The 19,692-nt window shown below is 46.3% G+C and overlaps 1 protein-coding gene across 1 annotated transcript in view; it reads left to right on the top strand.

Moving 5' to 3' along the window:
• The window catches only part of KSR2 (kinase suppressor of ras 2), a 399,544-nt gene that overhangs the window by 287,289 nt on the left and 92,563 nt on the right, over nt 1-19,692 (top strand). Inside the window, exons 6-7 of the mRNA XM_057745629.1 lie at nt 13,896-13,965; nt 16,924-17,007. Of these exons, the coding sequence (XP_057601612.1) occupies nt 13,896-13,965; nt 16,924-17,007 (154 nt within the window). The remainder of the gene's footprint in view (nt 1-13,895; nt 13,966-16,923; nt 17,008-19,692) is intronic.

Here is a 19,692-nt window from a genome sequence, read left to right as displayed (position 1 = left end):
TTCATCATGTCTCCTCAACTCTGCCCTTATAGTGCAAAAGCAGCTGTAGACAATGCACATGTTGATGTGCCAGTAAAACTTTATTTACAAAACAGGCTATGGGCCAGATTTGGCCCGTGCGCTGTAGTTTGCCGACCCCTGAATTAAATCACAGTGCAGGGGAGAGGCCCAGGCATCAGATGATTCCAGGATGCTGGCAGTTGGGGAACCACTGACTTGGGCAATGCCTGGTGCACACTAGCTGTTATCGTGATTACTGTGCTGCAGCTCAGAGAAGTTAATTACCCTGCCCAGTTTGGGGGCAGAACCAGGACAATAGCCCTGATCTTTCTAATTCCAAACCCCATTCTTTTGATCATCTTGCTTCTCTGTTTTAAGCTCTCAGAGTCTCAGTTTCTTCATCTGTAAAATGGGATTGATGCCGACCTCCCTGACACGGTAGCTAAGAGGCCTGAATGCAAACGTTGACCTACATTGCAAGCCTGCCCTCGGGAGGGACTCTGTCAATGGTGAGAGTCAGGGGGAGTTGAAAATGTTCTGGGGTCCTGACCCCAGTGGCTCGGGAAGCCACGGGGTCCTGGACAGACAGGCACGTGGGGAGAGGTTTGGGTGAGGGAGTGGTGGGCTCCATTTCTGAGCAGATGGGCTTTGTGTGGCCAGCCGCCCCAGCTGAGGTCCCAGCTCCCGCTCAGTCTGAGAGCCGGGGCTGGAGGTATGAGTGGGTGGCCAGGGCAGAGTGGGGCGCCTGTCTTCCTGGGGCCCCTCAGTGGTCCAGGCCCTGCTGGGCCGTGGAGAAGTGAAATCTCCATTTGGAGGGTTAGGCTGCTGGCTTATTTTTGCTGGAGTTATCAGGAAAACCCCTTCACCTCTCAGCTCTAAGGCAAACTGTGCATGAAACACTGAACACATAAAGATGAATGATCAGCAGCTCCTACTGTCCAGGAGCTCACGGTCAAGTGGGTGGTGGGGAGATCAGATATGTAAGCAGAGACCCTCGTGCAACGAAGCAAGTCACCCAGAGAGGTAAGCACAGGATGCTACGGGAGAGCATGGCAGGGGTGTCTGGCGCCAGTGCATTCAGGGAGGGCTTCCTGGAGGAGCCATGCCTGAGCTGGATCTTGGAGGAAGAGTTAGCATGAGTCAGGGTAAGAGAAGTAGGGAAGAAGTGCAGAAGAATGTTCTAGAAAGAGGGAACAGTATCTTTGAAGGTGCAGGTGCAAATGAACAGATCCAGGGTGTGAATGTGACCAGGAGAAGACTGGGGACAGCAATGCAGCCAGTGGGAGTTTTCAGCCCAGGACTGGCCCTCAGTGCTGTGCTCCTGCTTTCTCTGCCTTTCTTCCTCTTTGGCCTAGGATTGGCATATTCTTGCTCCTCGTCTGACTCTTCTTGGTCGCCTGAGTAGACATGATGCTGTAACGGAGGTCCTGGAGATAATGACTGTGGATATACCAAGTCTACCCTCAGGATTATATTGAAGGAATCCACCCCACCCCCACCCCCTGCTCTAACTGCAGAAGCACCGCACATATTTCCTGATTGGTCATTTATTTCCCGAGAGCTTCCCAAAGAAACCAATGTGGATCCTTTTTCCTAATGAGATTCTTCTGGATTTCTAGGTAATGATTTATCCCCCCCCTTTTTTTTGTACTTTAACTTTATTATCTTATCATATAAACCGATTTCAAGATGATCCCTCTCCTCTTTCTAGACCATAGCAGTAAAATTATAAGCAGGGGAAATGTGAGGGTATACAGGGAGAGGGAAGGACGATGGGTTTCCTAGTAGGTTTCATTTTCAGAATCGAGGGAAGAGGGATAATTAGCACCACTCCGCCCTCTAACCCGTGGGGTGGTGTCATGGAATCAGCAGCCCATTTGCCTCACCTTTCTCGTCATATCCACCCCTCATCACCCCCCCATCCCACTGCCCCCACACGGCCTGCACATATACCCAGACTGTTGTTAACATCTTAGATTCTCCATCTGTCATTCCCACAAGGAAGATAATTACTCTTGTGGTACCCGGGTGTCCCATTGTTTGGTGACAAGGTTAAAAATCGCTGATACACTTGAATAAATTCAACAGTGAGCACATTATAAAATGTAATTAAATGCCTCAGCCATCTTCTCTTTCTTTACCGGCAGTGAACTTTAATTGAGGCCATCCGAGGGGGCTGGAAATAAATCACAGGTGATCACACCACGCTTCACCTGTCTCCCTGGGAGAGGGCGTGCTGTTACCACGTCCACACGTGCGATTTATGGGCAATTCAGGGGATCCCGGCTCAGCAGTTACCTGCCAGGACTCAGACGCAAGCTGATGATGGTCTTTAAAAAAGGGAAGCATGATTCTGAAGGAGGGGGTGTTACAGTAAATACATTCTGGTTTTCCCGCTAGATCCCAAAGGTAGTTCCAGTTTGGTTTCACCATTAAAAACAAACAAACAAACAGAAATCTAACCAGGCCTTGGGCCAGGAGGAACAGGTGATGGAGGAGAACTTTGATTCTAAATCACTGGGAGGTCTTCCCCTCACATCCTCTGCATTTTTGTGCCTCTTGCCCCACATATCAGTTCTCTCTGTGCTCCCATTTGCTCAGTGCCCTCACCGCTCACCTGTCCTACCACGGTAGGCTTCTCCCTGGAGGTGCTCCCAGGAGAGCACTTCATCTGTTCCCTTTGGCCATGACTAGCACCACCACCTCCCCCATTGTAACTTACATGTCCTCAAGGTCTTCTCTCTGCTTTGATAAAATGACAACTGGATAATCATATTAATTAGCCCAGGCAGAAGCAGTGAGAGGAGAGAGTTAATTTTCCTTCCCCTCTGTCTTCACAAGCTGACATGGATTTCACCAGTGGCGTGTAATCAGAGACAGTGCCTCATCACAGATTGTTCTACCAGGAGACAGAGCTAGAAAGGAAACGGGCTTGGGGTGAGACTGGGATACGTTAGAACCTTGGCTGGACCGCTTGCTGGTTCTACTCTCCCTGGCTCTTCTCTTCTGTAAAATAGACATTGAAACAGCACACCTCGGATTACGTGAGCAGAGGGGTGACACCATGTGGCCATGCACACTTTGGCTTGGAGACTGTAGGCCATTTGTCCAAGAATTCCCACCATGCCAGTGGCCGAAGGGGGTCTATAACCCGAGTCTTCTGGCTTCAAAGAGAAAACCTTTCACAGTGTGTACGTATATCAAACCATCACATTGTATACTTTAAATATCTTACAATTTTATTTTTCAATTATACCTCAATAAAATTGGGGGGAAAAATTTCTCCACTAATCGGCTTTTTCTCTAAAGGGCCAGGTAACAATTAGCTTTTGGCTTTGTGGACCACACTGTCTCTGTCACAGTTACTCAAACTCTGCAGTTATGGTGCAGAAGCAGTCACAGTGTGCAAATGAGTGGGTGTGGCTGTGTGCCAGTCAAGCTTTATTTACAAAAGCAGACGATGGGCCAGATTTGGCCCGAGGGTCACAGTTTGCCAACCTCTGTTCTAATCCCAGTCCACGGTGAGCTTCATCAGGTTCTAACCGGTGTGTTAATTCTGGAGGCAGACCAATGAAGACAGTGACGAAAACAAGAATAACAACAAAATGTCAGGGACTCAGCTGAGCCCTGTGTTCCAATCATATTACCCCACTTCATCCTGCTAACAGTTCTGTGAGGGAGATGTTATGACCCCTTTGCTGTAGGAGACAAAAACTGAGGCTCAGAGAGGTGAAAATGCCCAATGTCTCATAGCTAGGAAGTGGCTGAGCTGATGCTTGAACACAGGTCTACTCACTTCGAAGTCCTACACTCCCCTGGGCAACGTGATAACCTTTCCATTCAGAAATGAAGTCTGCTGCTCTGTCTTTAAAAAAAGTCTGTACTCAAGGCCTTGTAGCTGGTTTGAACCCCACATACATGCAGATTGGTTTGACCCTGATACTTCCATTCCTGCAGTTTTCCTCTTTCTAGGCAGGTAGCTTCACCACTGCCCTTTGTTTTGCCTCCATGCCATGGGGGTCCCTAAGCATCTCCTCTGAAGGGTTTCTTCCATCAAGAGTGAGCAGCACAGCCTTTGCTCACCCCCAGCATCTCTTCATCACCGTCAGTCTCGTCTGCCTTCTTTCTTTCCCTAGACCTGTGACCCAGGCTCACCCTCATCTACTACTCCCCAGTGCTAAGTTGTTCCCTGGACACCTCCATAGTGATCACAAGCCCCTAGATGATGAAATTTGGATCTTAAGAAGTGGGTTGTAGTTGGCTCAGGGAGAGAATCGTGTCCGTCTACGCAAAGAAACTCAATTTGGCCCCAAAACACCATGGAGCTGTAACCTTTAGAGACAGCACATGATTAAAAGACTTTTAGATGTGATGTGTTTGCATTGGATATTAAAGCAAATAGAGTTGTTCCCCTCTATGTGACTAATCCTGTGAACAGCTTTAGTCAAGGAGTGGTTGGCCCCTCGGATGAATCAGTGGATTTTAGCGGGTGACTGGCCTGTGGCCCAGAAGAAAAATTGAATGCTCTAAGTTTTATTAGTTTCAGGACCCTTGGAGCCTAAGGAATTTGCTACTTGATTTGAATGCAGCGCCGTTGTTAAGTTCGCAGTCTGTCCTCTCCCTGGCCTAGAAGCTTAAGGGCAGCTGGACCTTCCATTTCATTTGTGGCATTTCTGAGGATGAGCTCTGGGGTTGGACTGTCCTGGCGTGAACCCCAGCTCTCCCGCCTAAAATGGAGTTAGGAGATTAGACGAAATAATACATCTAAAGCATTTAATCTGAGTCCTGCCATATAGTAAGTACTCAATAAATGTTAGCTGTTATTATTAATAGTATTATGCGCTGAGAGGTCTTTATCTCCATGGAAACACTTAAGGATAGCATAGCTCCTCTTCTTGCCAATGAGTTCAGAGACTCAGAGACTGCAATAGACGGTTTCTTGTGGTGCTTTTCAACTCAAGGACTGCATGATTTGAACAATAATTTTTACACTTGTCTCAGAAGGAGACATAGCATGGGAAGGCAGTATGGTGTGGGGGTGAAACGCAAGGCTTTAGTTTTACAGGAAACTGGAGTCAACTCTCAAGTCTGCCAAATACTAGCAATAGGACTTTGAACAATTCATTATCCTCATTTTCCTTATCTCTTAACTAGGGATACAATCTCATAAGGTTGTTTGAATTAAATGCATACATGGCTCCAAAAGGTGAATCCCCACTTGGGATACATACACGAAGTAACACTGTGCGTTGTTCCCGTGCCAGGCAGTGGACTGGTTACTCCGGGGTATGGGTTTTTTATTGGGGGCTGCAGGTGGGATCATGACATAACAGCTCAAGTAGGAAAGGCCTGGCCTGGGAGATGAATGGCCTTGTAAGGGTCAGGGCTGATGTTTTGGATCCCAGCGGGGTGGGGAGTTCGACGATGGGGCGGGGAATGGGGTCCTCCAGTTTTTGTCATAGCCTGGCAGGCTGTTCTCCCCTCAGCCGCCAGAGGGAGCCCTTAAATATAGAAGACCTTGCACAGCATCCTGCCTCTGTTCTAATGTACTAGATGGTTCCCACTGCCTTAACACAAACCCCAAAGTCCTGTTTTATTTCCTTCATGGAATGTATCACATTATATCTCCCCCTGTAGACTCTAAGCTCAGAAAACCTCTCTTGTTCTCCATACCCAGCCCTAGTTCCGTACCTGGCACAAAATAGCCAGTCTCCTGTGGCTGCTGTAACAAATTATAAAACTCAGTGGTTTACAAGAATATAAATATATTATCTTACAGTTCTGGAGGTCAGGAGTCCAAAACCAGTCTCAGGGCTAAAGTTAAGGTGTCTTCAGGGCTGGTTCTTTCTGGAGGCTCCAGGGGAGACTGTTCTCTTGCCTTTCCTGGCTTCCAGAGGCTGCTGCGTGCCTTGGCACCTGGCCCCTTTCTATCTTCAAAGCCAGCAAACGTCACATTTCCTTCTCTGACTCTGGCCCTCCTGCCTCCGTCTTTCACTTATGATGACATCAGCCCCACCTGGCTAATCCACAGTCATCTCTCCTTTCAAGAGCCTTAACTCTGTCACATCTGCAAAATCTCCTTTTGCCTGTTAGGTCACATACCTTATGGGGCCTAGGGATTAGGGTGTGGACATCTGTGGGGTGGAGGGTGGGCATATTCCACAAGATGTTTACTGAGTAACTGCATGAATGATAGTAGGAATAAACAACATACTGTGACATCACCTCCTGGGCCTCTGAGGCCCTTTTGTGAGTTTAAAAGGGCCAGTTCTCATTGTTTCCTTTGCTTTTCCCAGACAGATGTAGGAGACACAGACAGTATAGGATGGGTTGAACTCCACGTATCTGGAGGGCAGTCTGGACTAGAAGCATCCAATTCGTTCCTGTCTTAGGTTCAAATCCCAGCTCAGTCACTTATTAGCTATAGACAATTGCTTATTGCTTCTAAGGCTCAGTATTCCCATCTGTGAAATGGGGGTGAAATTGGCTGTTGTTTATTTAGCCCCAGCTATGTGACCTGAATTAAAAAAAAACCCAGTCCTGAACTTTACTTGCTGTGTGACCTTGGGCAAATGGCATAACTTCTTGATTTCCTTCTTGGTGAAATGGCATCAGTGATAATAGCTGATATCTCACATGTGCACACATATGCAGTGTATGGATAAAATCAGATAATATATGTAAAGGGCTTATTTGGCAATAGCGCGTGGCCCATGGTAACACTGAACACAAAGCATATTTATTATTTTTCTAATTTCTCATTTTAAAAACTCTTATTCTTATCTCTCCCCTCCTCTTCTTTTTCTTCCTTTTCTTTTCCTTTATCATCACCCATTTTTATATGATGTCTCTGTGTTAAATGTTTTCAAGTGTTTTCCCCATGCCTGACTCCTCTGGTAGCCTGAGTTCAAGCTCACGAGGTCAGAGCCTGAGTTTTCATTTTAAAGCTCTACTTACTGTGATGCTTTATTAAGGTTTGTTCCTTCTGCCGTGGCTTCTGTTTGTCTATCTGGCTACCAAGGTGTCAAAGACCAAGCTTCCTGGTTTCTCCCCTTCTATACAGCAGTGCTTTTGAGAGGGCATCAACAGTGGGACCTAAAGGAGGGAAGAAAAGCCCTCCTTCCCTCCAGTCCTCTCCCTTTCCATGCACTGCAAGTGAAAATATCTGGAAAGAAATGTCTATTATTCTACCCCTGGAACCGAGGGCACCAGGGATGGTCACAATTCTGCCTCCGTGTCTGCGTGACTTGTTATCAGAAAATTAGAGTAGAAAAGAAGCTTTTGTTCAGCTATGGAGACATCTTAATAGGCACTTTGATTGTTAAACATAAGTTTATATATCAGTGTAATTGCTATAAATGCTGTTTGCCTTCTCTGTTATGATAAGGCCTGAATTTTCATAGATTTTCCCTTTAAACAGCTTTCCTTTGCTTTACGGCTTGCATTGGCAAATTTAATGAAATCCAAATGAAGAAAGTAAAGAGAAGATCTCAGAGTTCAGATCTGCACACCCACGGACGAAGCCGTGTGGAGGTTATTACTGCTGGAGACTAATGATGTCGCAGCCGTTGAATGTAATTGATGGAATTCACCCCTTCAACCAGATATTGGGAAATGAAACCAAACTACTAAACTTAATTACATCTAGTTTTTTGAGAAGGTGCTGTAATTGAGAATAACAGGATAACTAGGATATGAATCTAACAGTGAGATGTGCTTATAATAAAAGAGGATTTGTTCTCTACTGAGTTGAGCTTCAGAAGTACCATCTTGAGATTGTAGGGGGAGGGAGGGGGTGGGGAGATAGCTAGAGAAGTGAAAAACACCTCCATCAGGGTTTCTCAGCCTTGGCACTATTGCCATTTGGGTCTGGTTAGCTCTTTGATGTGGGGGTCTGTCTTGTGTGTTGTAGGATGTTGAGTAGCATCCCTGGTCTCTACCCATTAGATGCCAGTAGCCTCCCTTCCCCATGCCCCAGTCATCTGGCAATATCTCCAAACAATGCCAGTTGTTCCCTTGAGCAGAAGTTCTCCTGATTGAAAATGCTGATGTAGGGGCTTTTGGAAGGCTCATGAGAAACTGCAGAGTTACTTCTTGAGGATCTACCAGTGCCCGGCTGTGTGACCTTTAGCAAGTCACTGCACCCCTCTGAGTTCCTGTGTCTTCCTTTGTGCAGTGGGAATAATGAGAACACTGATTGCATAAAGGCATAGCTTCTGGGCACAAACTGCACAGAATAATGCCTGCCTGCCATGTATTAAGTGCTCAGTATATTCACTGTTCCTGTGATAGTAAGCTCAGATTCAGCAAACATGTATTACGTACTTACTTTGTCCCAGGTGCTTGCTATGCTATGAGGCAGTGATGCAAAGATGATGTGGTCCCTGTCCCGGTAGGAATGGCAAAAATATGCAGACATGTTGGTACCGCCTTATTTTCCACTCCTGGCAGACATTACTAATCAATCTCAATGCTCTTTCCTCTTGAGCCTCAGAATCCTTCTCAACACACTTTTCTAGACAGCCACTACTAACATCCCATGAGACGAAACCCCTTTGGTACTCCTAGTTTTGTAGATTCCCCGTGAGGAGGCTGTGTATCTGAGCTAACCCTTCCTCTCCAGCACAGCCATTCTGCCTCTGCCCATCCCTGGCAATGGAGAAAGTGCTTTAAGGAGTTCACAGGTAGCATCCTTCCTCCCAAATCTGACTTCAGTCCCTTGCTCTTTCTCTCTTTTAAGATTGTTTTTCTTTCTTATCTCTTTTGTTTCTCTCAGAAGCCAAAACAAGTAATAAAATGGGCTTGGACCTGATGACATTTAGTTTTTAGTTAAACCAGAGGAAATTCCACTGGCTGTGATTCTGATTGATATATCATGCTATCTCCCTCTTGGGTTTTCTCCGGCCTTTGGGGCTTGGGAAATCATTTGCTTTCCCAGAAATGGTCCCAGCTTTACAGGGGCAGAATTGGGGTTTCTGGAAGCAGCTTTCAGATGGCTGTCGACAGTGTCATTAGAAGAGAGGAGTGAATGGGTTAGGGTTAAATGCTCCCTGGTCAGTTCAGACATGCCCAGCTCCCCGCTGAGCACGGCACTCCATAACACTTGCTGTGAAAAATGAGGCGTGCATTTGCAGCTCTGAGGACAGGAAGCCAACTCCATCCATCTAGCCTGAGAAATGAGAGCTGGCGTGTGGGTCAGGCACTTTCTTCCTCCCTCCCCTAGCTGGTGCAGGTTTCACAGGCAGCACCAGTTCATTTCTGCTGTTGTTTCACACCTCTCTGGGGCCTGCGAGGTCTGCAAGGAGGGTGATGCAGGCAACCAGGCAGTGGAGTGGAGGTGGGGGCTGGTGCCCAGAGGCTATGGAAGAAGTCCTGGAACTCAGTCAGTGGTGGAGTGATCGTGTGGGTCACTGGGATGTAGCCTAAGTCATGAAAGAAAAGACCAGATGGAAATAGGCACCCAGTCTGAAGTCTGTGTGATTTATTGTTTCTTTCTCATGCCCATTCATCTATCAGTTTATCCATCCATCTAGCTGTCTATCCATCCATCCATCCATCCATCCATCTCTCCATCCATCCACCAGTCCATCCATCCACCTACCCATCTGTCCGTCTTGTAGCTCATCTGTTCATCTACCCACCTATCTGACCATTCATCTACCCACCTATCCAAACATTCATTTATCCATCCATCCATCTACCCACCTCATCTGTCCATCTACTGACTCATCTGTCCATCCGCCCACCTATCCAACCATTCAGCCCCCCACCTATCCAGACATTCATCTATCCACCCATCCACCCACCTATCCATCTATCCATCTGTCCACCCACTCATCCACCCATTCATCAATCCATTCATTTATTCTAGCCTGAGTTTAGGTGCTACATGCTTAGACATATTTTAAATAGTTATACAGAAAATGATATTGGTTTTCCATATAGAGTTCACTTTGAGAATAAATGTGTTTAAACAAACAAACAAGTCAACTTAAAATGTTAAGTATCATTGATCTTTGCTATTGTTTCCTTTATTTCTTTTTCATTTATTTCCAATCTGATCTTTATGATTTCTTTCCTTCTGCTCACTTTGGGATTTTTTTGTTCTTCTTTCTCTAATTGTTTTAGGTGTAAGGTTAGGTTGTTTATTTGATATTTTTCTTGTTTCTTGAGGTAGGACTGTATTGCTATAAACTTCCCTCTTAGAACAATGAAACTAAAAGCTGGTTCTTTGAGAAGATAAACAAAATTGATAAACCATTAGCCAGACTCATCAGGAAAAAAAGGGAGAAGACACAAATCAACAGAATTAGAAATGAAAAAGGAGAAGTAACAACTGACACTGCAGAAATACAAAAGATCATGAGAGACTACTACAAGCAACTATATGCCAATAAATTGGATAACCTCGAAGAAATGGATAAATTCTTAAAAAAGTACAATCTTCCAAGACTGAACCAGGAAGAAATAGAAAATATGAACAGACCAATCACAAGTACGGAAATTGAGACTGTGATTAAAAATCTCCCAACAAACAAAAGCCCAGGGCCAGATGGCTTCACAGGCGAATTCTATCAAACATTTAGAGAAGAGCTAACACCTATCTTTCTCAAACTCTTCCAAAATATAGCAGAAGGAGGAACACTCCCAAACTCATTCTACGAGGCCACGATCACCCTGATACCAAAACCAGGCAAAGATGTCACAAAAAAAAGAAAATTACAGGGCAATATCACTGATGAATATAGATGCAAAAATCCTCAACAGAATACTAGCTAACAGAATCCAACAGCACATTAAAAAGATCATACACTGGGCTTCCTAGGTGGCGTAGTGGTTGAGAATCCGCCTGCCAGTGCATGGGACACTGGTTCGATCCCTGCTCCAGGAAGATCCTATATGCCATGGAGCAACTAAGCCCGTGCGCCACAACTATTGAGCCTGTGCTTTAGAGCCCGTGAGTCACAACTATTGAGTCCATGTGCTGTAACTACTGAAGGCCACGTGCCTAGAGCCCGTCCTCTGCAACAAGAGAAGCATGGCAATGAGGAGCCCGCGCACCACAACGAAGAGTAGCCCCCACTCGCCACAACTAAAGAAAGACTGCGCACAGCAAAAAAGACCCAACACAGCCAATAAAATTAATTAATTAATTAATTAAAAAAAAGATCATACACCATGATCAAGTGGGGTTTATCCCTGGAATGCATGGATTCTTCAGTATACTCAAATCAATCAATGTGATACATCATATCAACAAATTGAAGGATAAAAACCATATGATCATCTCAATAGATGCAGAAAAAGCTTTGACAAAATTCAACACCCATTTATGATACAAACTCTCCAGAAAATGGGCATAGAAGGAAATTACCTCAACATGATAAAAGCCATATATGAGAAACCAAAAGCCGACATCATTCTAAATGGCGAAAAACTTAAAAGCATTCCCTCTAAGAACAGGAACAAGACAAGGGTACCCACTCTCATCATTATTATTCAACATAGTTTTGGAAGCTTTAGCCACAGCAATCAGAGAAGAAAATGAAATAAAAGGAATCCAAATTGGAAAAGAAGAAGTAAAATTGTCACTCTTTGCAGACAACATGATATTATATATAGAAAACCCTAAAGATTCTACCAGAAAACTGCTAGCACTAATCGATGAATTTAGTAAAGTTGCAGGATACAAAATTAATGCGCAGAAATCTCATGCATTCCTATACACTAACAACGAAAGAGCAGAAAGAGAAATTAAGGAAACTCTCCCATTTACCATTACAACAAAAAGAATAAAATACCTAGGAATAAACCTGCCTAAGGAGGCAAAAGACCTGTATGCAGAAAACTATAAGACACTGATGAAAGAAATCAAAAATGACACAAACAGATGGAGGGACATACCATGTTCCTGGATTGGAAGAATCAACATTGTGAAAATGACTGTACTCCCCAAAGCAATTTACAGATTCAACGCAATCCCTATCAAATTACCAATGGCATTTTTCACAGAACTAGAACAAGAAATCTTACGATTTGTATGGAAACGCAAAAGACCCCAAATAGCCAAAGCAATCTTGAGAAGGAAAGACGGAGTTGGTGGAATCAGGCCTCCTGACTTCCAAACTATACTACATGGCCACAGTGATCAAGACAGTATGGTACTGGCACAAAAATAGAAAGGAAGATCAATGGAACAGAATAGAGAACCCAGAGGTAAACCCAAGCACATATGGGCTCCTTATCTTTGACAAAGGAGGCACAAATATACAGTGGAAAAAAGACAGCCTCTTCAATAAGTGGTGCTGGGAAAATTGGACAGCAACATGTAAAAGAATGAAATTAGAACACTTCCTAACGCCATACACAAAAATAAACTCCAAATGGATTAAAGACCTAAATGTGAGGCCAGACAGTATAAAACTCCTAGAGGAAAACATAGGCAGAACACTCTATGACATACATCAAAGCAAGATCCTTTTTGACCCACCTCCTAGAATCATGGAAATAAAGTCAAGAATAAACAAATGGGACCTCATGAAACTTAAAAACTTTTGCACAGTGAAAGAAACCATAAACAAGACAAGAAGGCAACCCTCAGAATGGGAGAAAAATACTTGCCAACGAAGCAACGGACAAAGGATTAATCTCCAAAATATACAAGCAGCTCATGCAGCTTAATACCAAAAAAACAAATAACCCAATTCACAAATGGGCAGAAGACCTAAATAGACATTTCTTCTCCAAAGAAGACATACAGATGGCCAACAAACACATGAAAAGATGCTCCACATCACTAATCATTAGAGAAATGCAAGTCAAAGCCACAATGAAGTATCACCTCACACTGGTCAGAATGGCCATCATCAAAAAATCTAGAAACAATAAATGTTGGAGAGGGTGTGGAGAAAAGGGAACTCTCCTGCACTGTTGGTGGGAATGTAAGTTGGTACAGCCACTATGGAAAACGGTTTGGAGGTTCCTTAAAAAACTAAAAATGGAACTACCATATGACCTAGTAATCCCACTCCTGGGCATATACCCAGAGAAAACCATAATCCAAAAACAAACATGTACCATAATGTTCACTGCAGCACTATTTACAATAGCCAGGACATGGAAGCAACCTAAATGCCCATCAACAGATGAATGGATAAAGAAGTTGTGGCACATATATACAATGGAATATTACTCAGCTATAAAAAGGAATGAAATGGAGCTATATGTAGTGAGGTGGATAGACCTAGAGTCTGTCATACAGAGTGAAGTAAGCCAGAAAGAGAAAAACAAATACAGTATGCTAACTCAAAAAAATGTTAAGTAGATAATTTTATGGGTTGTACAGGGGCATAGCAAAAATTAGGAAAGTGGTACTTGTGTGACTGGCATTTGGACTCTGCCGAGTTAGAGCTTTGCTGGCACAGGCGCGTGTTCCAGGTCCCTTAAGCCTGGATTCACAGCTGCTGTGTGGTCTACAAGATGTATGATCTTGAGCACATGACTTCCTCTCTCCAGGCCTCAGCTGCCTCGTCTGTAAGGTCACGATGCTAACAACTCCTAAGCTTGTTTTGAGGCTGTAAGGAGCTAAGGCATGTGGATCACGTGGCACATGCCTGGCACACAGTAAGCACTTGGTCCGCGGGAGCCATGCTCAATTTTATTCTTCCCCCAGCTGGTTTCTTTCCATGCACTGCCCCACCCGGGGACCTTGTGTGAGTTACGATAACATGCACTAAACCAGTTTTCCATTTGGCTTTGGTTTAGCAAGTGATGGTGGCCAGTGTCCCTCCTGAGGCCAGTGAGCCTCCCTCTTTCTTATGGAGCTTGGTGGGAGGCAGCCCCACTACTGATTCTCAGCGTAACAGGACCTCTCCTCCTCTCTTCTCTCCCTGCAGACACGCTGTCCGTGCCGCGCTGGTCCCCGCAGATCCCTCGCAGAGACCTCGGCAACTCCATCAAGCACAGGTAGGCTGGCTTCCCGGGCGTACCAGGCCCCACCTCCCAGCACAGGGAGGGCTGACGGCTCTGGCCGCAGTATGGGGAAAGGCTGGACAGAGTGTTTTGCCCCAGCTCCTGTATTGCCATGCTCTTCTCTCCTCTGCCAGGCTGAACCTCGATGTGGCAGGGGACTGAGATGTCTGCTTCTTATTCGCCTGGCTCTTATAAAATTAACACCTAGTGGTTAAGAGCCAGGGATTTGGAGTCAGACTGATCTGTATTCCAGTCCCAGCTACTAAAGCTCTGCAACCTTGAGCAAGTTACTAACCTCTCTGAGGCTCAATTTTCTCATCAGATATTTCTGCCTACTCATAGGGTGGTCATGAGGATTAAATAAGATAATATAATAAAAGTGCTAAGAAAAGTGCCTGGTACATAATAACCATTCAATAAATGGTATCAATATTAAGACAAATGCCTGTCCTAATTTTGGGTCTCCCCACCCAGAAGACAACTTAGCAGGCTGAAGTCATAGATGCTCACTTTCCACTGAAGCATAGGTCAGTCCAGGGCTCCAGTCCTGTTGGGTGCACCGGACAACCTCTCCAGGAGTACACCTGCCCTTTTCAGAAAGGAAATTTCTATCTGCTGAATCATCCCTTATACGAAGTTAACTTTCCACATTTTATCTCATTATCCTCACAATCTGTTCACAGACTCAGCGGGGTAAGTTGCGCAAGTGTGGTCACTTCCATTTGACAGATAGGATCACTGAGGCCCTGAATGATTAAGTAATGAATCTACAAGCTAATTAACCCTAGCATTTTGTGTTCTTTTGAGACTTCTGCTGAGAGCTTTCTTTGCACAAGGCCTCTGTGACCAGCAGAGAGTTCACTCATTCATGGTTTCTTTCCCCTAATATTTATAGAGAGTACCTGTACCAGGGCTGCAGCACTGAACACAGCGTAAGACTTTCACCCTTGGGGAGCTTGCGGTCTAGTGGAGGGATAGACAGTTAACAGACCATGGATAGTTGTTAAGACTCAGATGAGAAAACGGTGGAGGAAGACATGAGAAATACATGATAGACATGTCAGTGGTCAGGCGGTGAGATGCAGAGAGAAAGGCAACATAAAGAAGGGTCTTTTTTGTTTGCTTACACACTGCTCCCTGGCTCAGCTTCACCTCTGGATTGGCCACACCCCTAGCTCAGCTCCACCCCTGGATTAACCACACCCCTAGCTCAGCTCCACCCCTGGATTAACCACACCCCTGACTCAGCTCCACCCCCAGCTCAGCTCCATCCCTGGATTGGCCATGCCTCTGTCTTGGCTCCACCCCTATTGGCCACATCCATGGCTCAGCTCCATCCCTGGATTGACCACACCCCTGGCTCAGTTCCACTCCTGGACTGGCCATGCCCCTGGATTGTCTCCACCCCAGTTGGCCACACCCATGGCTCAGCCAGGACACCAGACTCTAGTGCCCTAATATTAGACCTGGTGGTACCTCAGATTCAAATGCTGATACCAAGAGGAGGAAAATGATCTGGTGATCTTGGGCATCAGGAACATCTTCTTAGGGGACCTGGCCCTTGGGATGCCCTGTTACTCTCCAGTCTCACCCGGGGCTCCATGCCAGGATGGACTGGACTCATCCCAGCCTCGGTGAAAAAATGAAATTAAAATCCCATACCATCCGCTGTCCTCAGAGTCACCTCAGCCACAGCTTGGAAGAGGGGTTGCTGATCCCAGGGATAGGAGAGGGCTGGAAAGGAGAGGGAACTCTCATCTGCCATTCATACTCTCGATTCCCACACTGCTGGCTGGAGGGTGAAAATGAGCCCGTTCACCATTCCCCAGAGCTGCCAAATCCTGCAAAATAGATGCTGCCAAACTTGCTGGTCCTGCTAAAGGGGCAGAAAGGGACTTAACTAACCCCCAGTCCAGAACTGGAAAGGGAGTTTTCTTGGCTACAAGAGTCTCTGTTCAGAATATTGCTATTTGCTTAGATGTGGAGGCTTTGGGCTGCAGCGCATTCTGTTTGAAGAGTGACTGACCCACATCAGGCAAGATGATACAGCAAAGGGATGCAGGCTTGCCCTCCAAATTCTCAAGCACCAAGTTACATAATCACTTCCGATTTTCATTTTGACACTGCGAGGCAGTGGAGATTAGATACAACTCCTGCTGTGAAGATGACAAAAATTGAAAATGAAAATTAAGTCTGACCTGACAACCTTCAATACTTTTCTTGGGCCCAGCCCTGCTGCTGCCTGGTATCTCTCAGGGAGGAAAGCACCCTGGCAGCAGCAGGGGACCCTGGAAGTTAATTGAATGTACCTCTGTTCCCACTGGTTCCTAGCTGTGTATCAGAAACTTCCAAACTGCCTTATGTTTGCAGCAAGTGGTGGTGGCTGGGGAGGGAGGTGAGCTGATGATCCGAAAAGGCTTTCACTTCAGGGGTCTCTTCTCTGCTACTCAAGTTCGGGGTTTCCACTTTTTTGAGGGGAACCCCCTCTTGAAGTTCCCCAGGTGATGTAAATAGCGCTGATGGGGAATGGCTCAGCTCAGTGATGGGGAATAGACTCCCAGGGGCCCCACCTTGCTTTGTGGTTCTCTGAGGACAGTTCCACCCCCATCTGTCTGTCACAGAGCTGAACTTGGCACGTAGTAGGCCTCCAGACAATATTTGTTGAATGTCACAGCCCAATTTAGTGAGCGCTTTCTGTTTACAGGGCCCTGTGTGAAGCCCTTGATGTGCAAGACCTTGTTTCATCCTCTGAACAACCTATGAGGTCAATAGTGTTATTATGCCCGCTTCACAGATGAAGAGACTGAGGCTCCAGTGGTTTAAGCAACACGATTAAGTCACCTATCTCAGAATCCAGGGTCCGCAATCTTATCCTTTCAGGGGTCATCGTCCTAGAGATAGGTCAGTCACCATCACGTTGGCCTTGAACACTTCCTGTCTCTTTTTCTGCAGGTTTTCCACGAAGTACTGGATGTCTCAGACGTGCACAGTCTGTGGGAAAGGGATGCTTTTTGGCCTCAAGTGTAAAAACTGCAAGTAAGTGGCTGTTCCTGGAAGCACCTTTTCGTGGTGCCTGATGTCGGCAGGAGCCATCCTGGGCTCTGAAACAGCTTGTGGGATTTTGGTTTCTTGGCTCTCAGGAGAGCTGCTTGCTCTGTTTTTCAGAAGTGGGTTTTGGGACTTCCCTGGCAGTCCAGTGGTTAAGACTCCACGCTTCCAGTGCAGGAGGCGCAGGTTCGATCCCTGGTTGGGGAAATTAAGATCCCACCTGCCGTGCAGCGCGGCCAAAAAAAAAAAAAAGAAGAAGAAGAAATAGGTCTTAAAAGAACCTCTACACTTGGGTAAAGGGTCAAGGAGAGCGCATGTGAATAAGAACTGGAGCTGATGGGCGACGCTGGAGACGCGTAGTGCTGTCTGCAGAGGCACAACAGGAACTTGCATTTTCATAGCGTCTAAAAGCAGGGGTTGGCAGGCTTTTTCTCTGGTTGACCAGATAGTAAATATTTTAGGCTTTGCGGGCTGTAGGATCCCTGTTACAACCACTCAACTCTGCCGTAGCTCAAAAGCAGCCATAGATAATACGTAAACAAGGGTGACAAATTTATTTATTCCAATAAAGCCTTTTGTACAAAAATATGCTGTGACTGGCTTTGGCCCCTCAGCCATGGTTTGCCAGTCCCTGAGTTTGAGTTTGCAAAGTCCTTTTCCCCTTTGTTTTTTTCTCCTCATGGTACTTCTCTGAATGGGAGTGGTTCTGATTCTTCCCATTTTACAGATGTGAAAGCTGAGTCCCAGCAAGGATAAGCCTGAGGTCACACAGCTAAGAAGTGGCAGTCAGGTCTGGAATCCTGACCCCCGAACTCCTGTCCTTCCTGTGGCATCACGTTGGTCTTGAGTTCTGGTGAAAAGACCAGACCACACAAGCCCCATCTTCCCCTGCTTCCACACGCCCATCCCAGGTCGTGGCTGGCAACAGATAGGGGTGCAGGAGAGACTGTGGTGCCCAGCGTGGGCCCTGGAGTCAGACTGAGATGGGTTTACATCCTGGTCCCGCTACTGTCTAGCTCGGTGACCTTGAGTGAGTGGCCTCACATTTGGGTTGCTAATATTTTCATCTGCACGAAAGGAATAATCATCGCAGCTGCCCAATGTGGGATAAGCGTTGAATAAATCAGCGAAGGACATAGCCCAGTGCCAGCCTTAGAGTTGTGTCCTCTGTCAAAGGTCACACATGCCTTTCTGCCTGGCCTTCCTCTTCTGTAAACTTGTATTAAATACCCCCTTTGGTCCAATTACTGTAACATAGTCAATAACATTCAGCCGTATCTAAGGGTTACAAATGAATGTGCATCTGATCGCTTTCTAGGAGCCACTAAGTTGAAAAGCAGGAACCCTTCTTTCTCCTCTAGCCTTCCTCTGCCTTGTCTGGCCCAGGCTGGGAATCCATTTGGGTTCCTTCGGGTCTCCCCACATCCCTGCCCCGTGAAGGAGTTCTCACTCTTCCCCCAGCCTGGATCTCTCAGTCCTAAGGTGAGGCCGCGTGCCCTTCCCTCCAGGAGTTGTGGGGAGGGTTCACGAGCCCCAGGCTCTAAGGAACCTCAAGCTCCGTGGCACGAGGCGGGGGCGGGGTGGGAGGGGATGTGCAGTAAGCACCACGCATTAGTGTTTGGAGGCCCACAGCCCCACCTGGGTCCATTATAGACCCAGCTCTCAGGCGAGCCCGCAGGACGGCAGTCCCTGCTCTTTCCAACTTTGAGACGCACAAAGTCAGGCCCTCGGGCCCGACTCGAAATTCTGTCTGATTTCCCCGGTACACCAGCTGCTCCGGTGCCTGTCTCATCTGTGTGTAGTCACTCCATGGTCTGAGGTGAAACAGCAGCTTTCACATCCTCACACCTGCCGAGCGGAGGCTTTGAAGTCAGGTAATTAGGTGACAGGGACGCAGCCAGGAGTCAGCGAGGCTGAACACTTCCTGAGCCGTTTTAATTTTCAGCACTAGAGGCAGAAGTCTGAAGAAGGCTTCACTCCTGCTCTGTCTGTTCTAGAAGTAATGAGCAGAGGCTCAGACCCTGCCAAGGGGTGGGGGAGGGACGGGGACCTGGGGGAGAGAGGTGGGCGCCAGAAACAGAGGCTTTAAAGCAGCCAGAACTGAGCTGGAGTCCCACCTGCATTGGCAAACTCCATGTGTGACCTTGAGCAAGGGACTCTCATCCTGGGGCTCAGTTTCCTTACCTGCAAAGTGGGCTCAATATTAGCACCCCCACCTAGGGCTGTTGGAAGGAATAGGTGAAATGTCCTTGCCCCAGATGACAATATTTTATCAAACGGTCCTCCTCACTCCACCTTGTGCAGAAATGGCTCCTGGAATTGTAAGAGGCAGGATTCAAACCAAGCTGTGGTTGGAAGGAACAACTGATATTACTAATTTACTCAGCCCTTAGGAAACTGCCCACAAGGTGAAAGCAGAATCTGTAGCAGCTACAGAGTTCAGGATGCTTCAGGAACTTTGACACTGTGCTTGTGTCACGACAGCAGAGGTTAGCGCTCTCTCTAGTACGTAATTAGGAGCATGCATTACTGATAGCACCAGCTGACCTTACTCTTCCATGAATGAAATTCTCCAGTTTTTGCATGAATTATAGTGAGGATGGATGGCTGTTTATGTGAGTTTTCAAAGATTGGCAAAATTTTGTTTGGAAGGGTTGGATGAAGGACAGAAAA

This window comes from Hippopotamus amphibius, chromosome 8 (genome assembly GCF_030028045.1).
Source record: "Hippopotamus amphibius kiboko isolate mHipAmp2 chromosome 8, mHipAmp2.hap2, whole genome shotgun sequence".
NCBI classification, from domain to species: domain Eukaryota; kingdom Metazoa; phylum Chordata; class Mammalia; order Artiodactyla; family Hippopotamidae; genus Hippopotamus; species Hippopotamus amphibius.
The sequence above is the reverse complement of the archived record's forward strand: the minus strand, read 5'-3'. Positions and strand labels throughout refer to the sequence as shown.